The following is an 11,450-nucleotide window of genomic DNA, read 5'->3' on the forward strand; positions in this document are numbered from 1 at the left end:
CGGATTGAAACGCTCTCCAAAAGTGTATAATCTGAACCTTGCCCCTTTTTTAAATGCACTCCCTGCTTTTCATATATATATATATATATATATATATATATATATATATATAGAGATGTATGTTCATATATTTATATATTTTTCAGATACAATCAGATACAATTCGATTCTAACCTACAACTGTATTTTATATTTTAATACATTAATTACATGTAATATCAAATTAACACTGTGCTGTTGGAATTACGTTGGGATGCCAGATCTCCTCTTTTTACCCCTTCTACTAATATCTTGCATATGAACACAGATTAAGCTTAGATTTGTAGATTTTTTTTTTTTTTGGACCATGTACCAAAACGAGTCAAACTGTAATCAGGTTGGTTTTTCCCTCGGAGGTAGGTGGATATACTTTAGACATGGAAGTCCTTGGTTGTGATCAACCGTGATTACGCTTTTATTGGCTCTTGCTGGAGTACGGTTAGATGTAGGCCTCGTCGTTGGCTGGAGTCGGGTTTTCGGGTTGTTGTTCGGGCCCGTTCTCTTGAGTCCGGACTGCCGCCGCCGTGGGCTGAATCATTATCCGAAGGCGCTGCAAACGAAAAAAAGGGAAGAGAATCATCAGGAGAGACAGACAGGAGAGGGATGCGCTGATGCATGAGAGCGTAAATCAGGATCCTGCTTGGTACACAATTAGCAAATCAAGAAGCTAATCTTTCACTCCTCCAATGTGAACCTGTCAGACTCGACACGGCAGAAACATTTAAATAGCAGACATTCAGATGAAGAGTAGTGCACTGCAATCACAACCAAATGGTGAGGTTTATAATTTAACCTTGGTGTTGTCTTATAACTCTGTGTACACTATTGAGGGTTGAAAAGAGCCGCCTTCACTAAAGCTCTATAATAAAGCAGATCAACTTAATTTCAATCCCCGAATCAGTTCTGCATGAATTAAGAAGCTGATCTTGATCACACACTCTGTGAATGCTTGTGTTTCCCCTCATCAGTGTGCAGTATTTCAGCAGTGTTCACTCAGTGGACAACACTCCACTCTCACTACAGTAAAAGGTGTGTTTTAACACGAGAAAATACCTGCAGGAGTGGAGAAAGTGTTTAGCAAGTAGGGCTGGGCGATATTGCAAAACAAATATCAAGATATCATGTTTTATCTCATTTGATATGGATAATTATTGAATATTTTTAACAACATATTTGGGAAGTTAATAGTTTAATAATATAATAGCAAATAGTTTTTACTGGCGAGGCAGTATAAAAACCGCTGCATAAAAACTTGCTGGATAAGTTGGCGGTTCATTCCACTGTGGCGACCCTGGATTAATAAAGGGACTAAGCCGACAAGAAAATGAATGAATGATAGTTTTTACTAGAACTAAAACATTACTAAATACCATAACACTAAAAACTAAAATATTTCAACTAAACATCTGATCTCTTTATAATAAAATAAACAGAAGTGTTAAAGAGACTCAAACTTGACAAGAGTGTGCAATGGTAAAGGTGGATCAACATCTGTACGGTGTGAATAATAATGTTCCAGTAAACCTCAAACTCTGTAAACAAAACTTATTATGATAATCAAACCTGAGCTTTCAAGCAAAGGAACCAGCCATCATTATTCAAATACATACTAAACATTACAAATTAGGGCGAGGCAGTGGAGCAGTAGGTAGTGCTGTCGCCTCAAAGCAAGAAGGTCGCTGGTTCAAGCCTCGGCACAGTTGGCATTTCTGTGTGGAGTTTGCATGTTCTCCCTGCCTTCGCGTGGGTTTCCTCCGGGTGCTCCGGTTTCCCCCACAGTCCAAAGACATGCGGTACAGGTGAATTGGGTAAGCTAAATTGTCCGTAGTGTATGAGTGTGTGTGTGAATGTGTGTGTGGATGTTTCCCAGAGATGGGTTGCGGCTGGAAGGGCATCCGCTGCGTAAAAACTTGCTGGATAAGTTGGCTGTTCATTCCGCTGTGGCGACCCCAGATTAATAAAGGGATAGCATCTCTCGTAACTCACAGCAAAATCCTCTGAGTAAAATGTACTCGGTTTAGTATTTGGTCCCTCTCTAAATTGAGTTAAAGTTACTCAAGTTAAAGAGACTAGTGATGGGAAGTTCGGATCATTTTACTGACTCGTGACTTTGAGTCTCGTTCATCGAGATGAACGAATCTTTTTTCGAGTCATTTCGTTCATTTGGTTCTATTTGCCAAAATATTAATAAAATGTTACGAATTGCTTCCAAACACATCTACAACGAGCCCAAAAGATTGATCACACGACAAATAAGTCCTCAATAGAACACTATAAGAAGGAGATAATAATAATTCAATGTTTACCTGCTCTATGAAGGTATTTTTATCTCTTTGCTCACCTCTTCATGTCTTCAAATGTCAGTGGTTCGTTCACATTATGCTGACAGTCACATATACTCTTAACCAATGTACACAGTCTGAGCCGATAGGAGCCATGATGATTAGTTCACCTTTCAAGTCATGAGTTGTTCGTTATTTACGTGAAAGAATGACTCAAACCCGAGAACTCGAAAGATGAACGGTTAAATTTTTATTTCTGGCTCTAAACGCGTATGATTGGCCCGTGAGGAACGAGTGACTCAGACCCGATAGAGGACTCGAGAGATGAATGGATCAACTCTTTTTTTGGCTCTAAACGCATATGCTTGGGGTCTGCCTTTCCGCAATAAACGACTCGAAATGTGATAAAGACTTGAAATGAACGATACCACCTGCACAAATGTGCGCACACGCGGATGAACGAATCACTCCCTTAGAGGACTCGTAATTCCCAAGTCATATTGAAGATTCGTTCAAAACGAATGAGGGTTAATTATTCCACATCAAATCTCTTAAAGATTATTAAAAGTATTGTGTAATTTTAATTACACAGTAATGGTAATTTTCAAACTAATTCAATTTTTTTTAATTATTTTTCAACATCTGAGGTAAATTGATCTGCTTGGTAGCAACCCCTGATAAATAAGGGACTAAGCTGAAGAAATATGATGGAAGAACCTTACTGTAAGGTGTTACCAATAATAATAATAATATTAATAATAATAATAGCAATAATAATAATAATAATAATAATAGCAATAATAATAATAATAATAATTATTATAATAATAATATTAATAATAATAATAATAGCAATAATAATAATAATAATAATAACAATAATAACAATAATAATAATAATAATAATAGCAATAATAATAACAACAATAATAATAATAATAACAATAACAATAATAATAATAATAATAATAATAATAGCAATAATAATAATAATAATAATAATAATAATAACAACAATAATAATAATAATAACAATAACAATAATAATAATAATAATAATAGCAATAATAATAATAATAATAGCAATAATAATAACAATAATAATAATAGCAATAATAAGAACAATAATAATAATAATAATAATAATAATAATAATAATAATAATAATAATAATAATAATAATTATAATTATAATTATAATAATAATGCATTTTATATATGCTGCACTTTTTTACACCCTAAGCCAGAGATGTCCAGACTAGGTCCTGGAGGGCCGGTGCCCTACATATTTTAGTTCCAACCTTAATCAAACACACCTAAACCAGCTACTCAAGCTCTTTCTTGGTATACAAAAACAAACCAGGCAGGTTTGTTGAAGGAAGTTGAAGCTAAACTATGCAGGACACCGGCCCTCCAGGATTGAGTTTGGACAACCCTGCCCTAAGCAATGCATTGAACTGTATCTAAAATGTAGGTTTTGCACATCGCTGGCACAAATTGTTAGTTTATCATGATAAAATACGTCTGATCGCATGCTGTTGCATCATGTGGTGTGTAGTTAGGACACACACTGTGTAAATGTGTCACTATTATAGCTCCGTGCTTAGTTTGTTCCTAATTCCTCGTCTCAGAAACCTGAATCAGCAACAGAGACAGATATCCGCTTCATGAAATCACCAAGTCTCTGATTGCATGCTCCAGCAACAGCAAGAACTGAAGGCTAATTGATGCAATTAAAACGCATCCAATAGCCACGAAATAGGAGCAGTGCATGCTTCACCCCATGCTGGAACATCTGCATTAATAATGCACGCCATCCAAATCAATTACAGAGGAGAGGCTTTCATGTTTCCTGACAGATGCACCTGTGGCTGAGGGTGCGAGGTTATTATAGATTTTTAAATTGCCTTTTATTTTGACACTGTTTTTTTAATGTGCTGTGCTTTTCGGTTTAGTTTGTTTCATTGTAGGTTTTGCTAGTTTTAGTTATTGTAAATTTGTTGGCACTTCTTCCTGAAAGAGCATCATAGTTTTGCTGCACTTCCAGAGTAAAATATATCATTTGCACAGTTTACATGACCTCTTATGCAAAGTAATACATGCATATTATTTATACTGCACTTTTCTTACACCCAAAGCACTACTTCAAGTGTAAAACAAAAAATAAATCAAGCAATAAAAATACAACAATAGCACACATAATTAACGCCATCATAAAAAGATGAGTTTTAACCATGCATTGGGCGAGCAGAGAAAGTCCAGCATTACCTCTTTATACGAGCCCTTGAGGGTGAGGAACATGTAGCCCATGTATCCGGGAATGAGGACCATGGAGGACAGCGCCATGCACCAGCCCACGCCTTGCCCCCACTTCGGGAACACGTAATTGTTCAAGGTGAGCGGGACCATCTGAACGGCGCTGAACAGAAACACTCCCTAATGCACAACAAACAAACAATCTGTCAGGATCTCCAGCTCACAGATGTAAAGAGGCCCCAACAATGCTATCTCATGCTAATGGACACTCAGTAGTAAGTAACAGAAGGAACTAATAAGTCTAACAGCTGTTTTAGCCCAAATTAGACAAAAAATTAAGCTAAAAATCTGTAAAAATAAAATAAAATAAAAATAATATATATATATATATATATATATATATATATATATATATATATATATATATATATATATATATATATTAAATTTGCAGTTTGAAAAAATTAGCTTTCAGAAATTATCACCGCAGTACCAAACATGACCACTAGTTGACATTCAGTTTCAATTAGTGACCATATAAGGGTGCTCCCTATTTCTGTGTTTTGATGAATATGAACCATATTTTGTCATACTTTTGACAATACTTGTAAAGTGACATCTAATTCTAAAGTAGTAAGGGCAGTTTAGTGGAGTTTAGATCTAAATTAGAAAAAAAGTGGATTGCTGTAGCAAAGTAATGCTTTACAAGTCTGAGTATCCTTGTTGCAAATGAATAAATAACCATTGCTCAGTAACATCAATTAAAAATCAGTCTCCAGCTATGGAACCTAAAAACGTTAAGCTTTCATGTGATGTATAGTTTGTCCTGACTGCTTTATGTTTCTAAAATTATGGTTTAAATATGTAACTGTGAATGTTTCCATGAAGCGTGAGAGTAAATGGATTTTGATCTCCTACTATTCCTACATAAAAAGAAATCACTCAGATATTGATATATTAGATATTTACACTCATACACTTTATTAGGTACACCTGTCCAACTGCTCGTTAACACACATGTCTACTCAGCCAATTACATGGCAGCAGCTCAATGCATTTAGGCATGTAGACATGGTCAACAGGATCTGCTGCAGTTCAAAGTGAGCATCAGAATGGGGAAGAAAGGGGATTTAAGAGACTTTGACAGTGGCATGGTTGTTGCTGCCAGACGGGGCTGGTCTGAGTATTTCAGAAACTGCTGATCTACTGGGATTTTCACGCACAACCATCTCTAGGGTTTACAGAGAATGCTCCGACAAAGAGGAAATATCCAGTGAGCGGCAGTTCTGTGGGCGCAAATGCCTTGTTGATGAGGCCAGAGGTCAGAGGAGAATGGCCAGACTGGTTCCAGCTGATAGAAAGGCAACAGTAACTCAAATAAGCACTCGTTACAACCGAGCTTTGCAGAAGAGCATCTCTGAACACACAACACGTCCAACCTTGAGGCGGATGGGCTACAGCAGCAGAAGAGCACACCGGGTGCCGCTCCTGTCAGCTAAGAACAGGAAACTGAGGCTACAATTCACACAGACTCACCAAAACTGGACAATAGAAGATTGGAGAAACGTTGCTGCTCTGATGAGTCTCCATTTCTGCTGACACAGATGCGGTTCAGGCTGGTGGTGGTGGTGTTATGGTGTCGGGGAGATTTTCTTGGCTCACTTTGAGCCAATTAGTACCAATTGAGCATCGTTTCAACGCTGAAGTATTGTTGCTGACCATGTCCATCCCTTTATGACTACAGTGTACGCACTGTGCAGGATAACGCAGCATGTCATAAAGCTCAATCATCTCAGACTGGTTTCTTGAACATGACAATGAGTTCACTGTACTCAAATGGCCTCCACAGTCACCAGAGCTCAATCCAAGAGATCAGCTTTGGGATGTGGTGGAACGGGAGATTGGCATCATGGATGTGCAGCCGACAAATCTGCAGCAACTGTGTGATGCTATCATGACAATATGGAGCAAAATGTCTGAGGAATATTTCCAGTAACGTGTTGAATCCATGACACAAAGGATTAAGGCAGTTCTGAAGGCAAAAGAGGTCTAAAGTGGTACTAGTAAGGTGTACCTAATAAAGTGGCCTGTTAGATTAGATCAGGATTTAACTGCAATATCGTGAAGTAAATGTACAGTAAGTGTCTAAGCAGCTTCTGCACTACACTGCAAAAACTACTTTACCTACTTAGACTTCTTAACTTGTTTCTAAAGCAAGTACCAACTCAACAAGCATGTTTAGACAAGTAAAGAAATGTTTATTTTAAGAAATAATGAGTCAACATTAAGTGATTTTCTCTTTAAAACAAGCAAAATAATCTGCCAAAATGGGGTAAAGAAAACGTCTTATTTCAAAGCATAATCAAGATTACTTCTCTTACCCCACTGGCAGATTATTTTGCTTGTTTTAAGGAAAGACTAACTTCAGTTTGGCATATTAGTTCTTAAAACAAGACCATATGTTTTGCTTGTCCACAAATACTTCTTGATTTAAGAATGTTTAGACATTTTTGCACATTTCTATAATATATTTGCACATTCAGTTCTAAAATGTGATCAGAAACTAGACATAAATGTCCATTTATTCTATATGTTATTGAGATTTGTTTTGATAAATAACTATGTGAAAATCTTGTAGGTAAAATACTGAGAAAAACACATTTTTAAATAGTTTACGCTGCAAAAAAATGACTTTCTTACTTAATTTTTTTTGTCTTGTTTGTAGTCCAAGATATATAGAAAAGTTCCTACATTTTTTTTGTATAAACAATATGCCAATGTTCATTCAGTTTTTCCTTAAAACAAGCAAAAAAATCTGCAAATGGGGTAAGAAAAATAATCTTGTTTTTCTGTTGACATAAGATTATTTTGCTTACCCCATTGACCCTTTATTTTGCTTGTTTTAGGAAAAAAACTAACTTCAATTTGGCATATTATTTATTAAAACAAGACAATATGTTTTGCTTGTTTAGAAAATTCTTCTTAATTCAAGAATTTCTAGACATTTGGATTAGAAATAAGAAAAAAAATTGTAAGAAAAGCATTTTTTTGTCGTGTATATGAAGTTCTTTGCAACGTACATCACTAATAAAAGTAAGAAAAGCAGTGCGGTATGTGCTTTTATTTCGTTTACTTATGTTTATTGTGAAACCTACTGTGTGCACATTGTCTTTGTCAAATATTTTTTAAAAACACGCAATAAATGCACCTACCGCCACGATCAGCGGAGTGAACACCACCCAGCACAGCTTCCACCAAATGCACGGCTTGTATCCGATCATCTCCTCCAGGTTGCCATAGAATTTATTGACACCTGCAAAAACACAAATATAAAGAGTGTCAATGCAGTACTGCGTGTGTATTACAGCCGGCTGGAGGTCTGTGAAGCCTCTTCATAAATGCAAATGGAGGATCGCCCAGTCGTTTGCATAATCAGGCCTGCCACGCACAACAATTAAGATTCTGCAGGTTCACATTCAGTCAAATCATCTGAGTGTGGAAATGAGTCTGGCACCGAGATTAGCATGAATTATGAAGATCTCTGATAATCATTAGCATGCGTTACGCATTATGCCTGCTTGTGAGCGGAAGCTAATGCAAACAAATTATTAAAGGGACAGTTCACACAAAAATAAATATGATTACGTCTATATTCTTCACCATGTGGATTTAAAGGGGACCTATTTAACCTAAGATGTAAAATAAGTGTCTCTACAGTGCACGTGTTTCAGTTTGAGCTGAAAAAAGCACTCAGATAATGTTCTCTAACTCTCTGAAACTGACCCTTTTAGGCTTTGATCCTGTATGGGTGTTTTGGTGACTGTCGCTTTAAATGTAAATGAGATTGAGCTCTTTTTAATAAGAAGGTGGAGCTACAAATGCCTCTGAGTCAGCATAGTGACATTAAAACATAAGACTAACTCACTGTATGCTAATGAGGGAGAGATGGTCACTAGTGGGCGGGGCTTTCCCCCTCTGATGACATCATACAAAGGGAGAATGTCAATCAAAGTGTTTCTGCAGACTGATTTAATCAAGTCTGATTATGAACAAAGACAATTACATAGTGTTTACTGTTGGATGCTGGATATATTCACACACTGCTGACACACAACTGTGTTCAAACCCCTTCTAAAAGGTGATTTTCCATAACAGGTGCCCTTTAAATCTTTATGGCTTTCTTCTGTTAAAAACAAAAGACGATGTTTTGATATATTTGCTGAAGATGTTTGCTGGTTGCTGGCACCCATGGACTACAAAAATAAATATTAAATTAAATTGTGTACTCAACACACAAAAAATGTTGACTCAACTTAAAACTGCAACTTGCTGCAGAGCTTCTTTTTTTACTCAAATCGAGTCAAACGCAGTACTTGGGTTGAAAGTTGAGTCAACTCAAAAAAGCTCAGCAGCATGTTGCCTTTCAGTTTTAAGTTGAGTCATCTATTTTTACAGTGCAGAAGAAACAAACTCATGAGCATCTATGCATCAGATTACGGCAAACATCAAATAAAAGTGCACATTTCAAAGAACTAATCAGGACCTGTAGGATAAAATGTTAACCATTGCAATGTTTTTTTATGTTTAATTTTAGGCTCTTCAGATCAGTGTTTGGATGTCTTAGTTCTTTATAATGTCTGGTTATTGTTTGTTTTGAACAGGTGAGTAAATGATGACAGAATGCTCTTTTTTTTGCTGAACTGTCCCTTTATTTTTTAAATAATCCAATGGTTCACTTTGAATGATTGTGTGTTGTGATATATTCCATTTATTCATGTATTTGCTACAGTACTTTTTAAAATGCGAGTTAAATTGAACTCTGCTTGGCTCGCAAAAGTTTTGATGTAGGGAAATATATGCAAATTGCATATGACATTCAAGTTCATATGTGGATTTCACATATATAAAATATATGGTATATAGGCTAGGCAACATATAATTGAAAATTTTGTTTACATTAGTTTAGATATTTATTTCAATCAGTGGAATTACAAATATGGACATATATGTTTAAAAAAAATTATGCATATATATATATATATATATATATATATATATATATATATATATATATATATATATATATATATATATATACACAGTTGAAGTCAGAATTATAAGCCCCCCTTAATTTTTTTTTCTATTTTAAATATTTTCCAAATTATGTTTAACAAAGGAAGGAAATTTTCACAGTATGTCTGAAAATATTTTTTCTTCTGGAGATAGTCTTATTTGTTTTATTTTGGCTAGAATAAAAGCAGTTTTGAATTTTTTAAACACAATTTTAAGGACAAAATTATTAGCCTCTTTATGCTAATTTTTGTTTTTCAATCTACAGAACAAACCATCATTATACAATAACTTGCCTAATAACCCTAACCTGCCTAGTTAACCTAATTTAAGCTGTATAGAAGTGTCTTGAATAATATCTAGTCTAATATTATTTACTGTCATCATGACAAAGAGAAAATAAATTATTATGTTATTAGAGATTAGTTATTAAAACTAAAATGTGTTGCAGAAATCTGCTCTCCATTAAACAGAAATTAGGGGAAAAATAAACAGGGGGGCGAATAATTCTGACTTCATCTGTATATATATATATATTTTTTTTTTCTTTTTTTTTCTCCCAAATGATGTTTAACAGAGCAAGGAAATTTTCACAGCATGTCTGATAATATTTCAGGGGGCTAATAATTCTGACTTCAACTGTATATTAAAATAAATAAATAAATAAATAAATAATTATATATGAAATTAGAGCTAATATATGTGAACATATGTGCATATTTTCAATTTCAATGGTTAAAAAAAATATCTACACTATCATTTTTGCAATAATTAAAAATATATTTGTTGCACATGTGATATATAAATATAAACTTGTCTGTCATATATGTAATTTGCACATATGGTCATTTAACAGAATACTTGTAAGAAAATTTACCATCTGCATACAAAAGGCATTTTCAAAACTTCTGGCACATTCATATGGTCGTAAATGAACACACATGTTCAAATATATTAGCCATATTTTTATATATGTGCATTTTTGTAATTCCAATAGTTAAAAAAAAAACTAAACTACCACTTTTTAATTATCTAACAATACGTGAAATCCATATAGGAATTTGCATGACACATATGTAATTGCATAATCTGCATTCAAATTAATTAAATAGTTATTTTATTTAAGGACATTTACCGTAGAACCAGGATATGGAGACGCACTCAAAGAAGACGAGGAACAGCAGACACATCCCGCTGGCAGAGTAATAGTCGAAGAGTTTGAACACATACAGACCACCCTGTCCACACAAGATAAACATGATTAAAGTACAGATGAATTCAAAACTCACCATATTGATCCTTATTTTGATTTAGCTCACATTGCTAGTTTTATGCTGAACAATTTATCTGTGCATGTCATTAAGAACAAAACAATAGTTTGCTCTTTTAATCTTTAATGTAAATCTGCAAATTAGGTATGTCTGAGGTAATGGGTGTGGCTAACATACATAACCACACCCCCCTTTAACATCAAACAGAAATGGTGAGGAGGAGGAGTCTGTTAGGTTGTAATAACTCTCCCCAAACCCTTTTCCCCATCTTTCTGAATGAAACATCTATGATATGACATTCCGCAAAATGTGGGAAAGAGATTATTTATTTATTCATTTTACTGTATTTTATTTTATTTATAATTTTTTATTTTATTATTTATTTTGTCATGTATTTAAATGACCATATATCAAAATTGCTAAATATTTTATTTGTCTGTTTGTTTATGTAATAATATGGCATTTCACAACATGTGGGAAAGATATTATTTATTTATTTATTTATTTATTTATTTATTTATTTATTTATTTA

General features: G+C 34.5%; 1 protein-coding gene across 1 annotated transcript in view; it reads right to left on the reverse strand.

Annotated features, from left to right (window-relative positions):
• Window positions 1-327: 327 nt before the first annotated feature.
• Window positions 328-11,450, reverse strand: part of slc6a1b (solute carrier family 6 member 1b) — a 24,620-nt gene continuing 13,497 nt past the window's right edge. Inside the window, 4 exon segments of the mRNA NM_001007362.1 lie at window positions 328-589; window positions 4,590-4,757; window positions 7,790-7,890; window positions 10,783-10,885. Of these exon segments, the coding sequence (NP_001007363.1) occupies window positions 479-589; window positions 4,590-4,757; window positions 7,790-7,890; window positions 10,783-10,885 (483 nt within the window). The 3' untranslated portion in view covers window positions 328-478.

The sequence above is a fragment of the Danio rerio genome, chromosome 11 (assembly GCF_049306965.1).
Source record: "Danio rerio strain Tuebingen ecotype United States chromosome 11, GRCz12tu, whole genome shotgun sequence".
In the NCBI taxonomy this organism is placed as follows: Eukaryota; Metazoa; Chordata; class Actinopteri; order Cypriniformes; family Danionidae; genus Danio; species Danio rerio.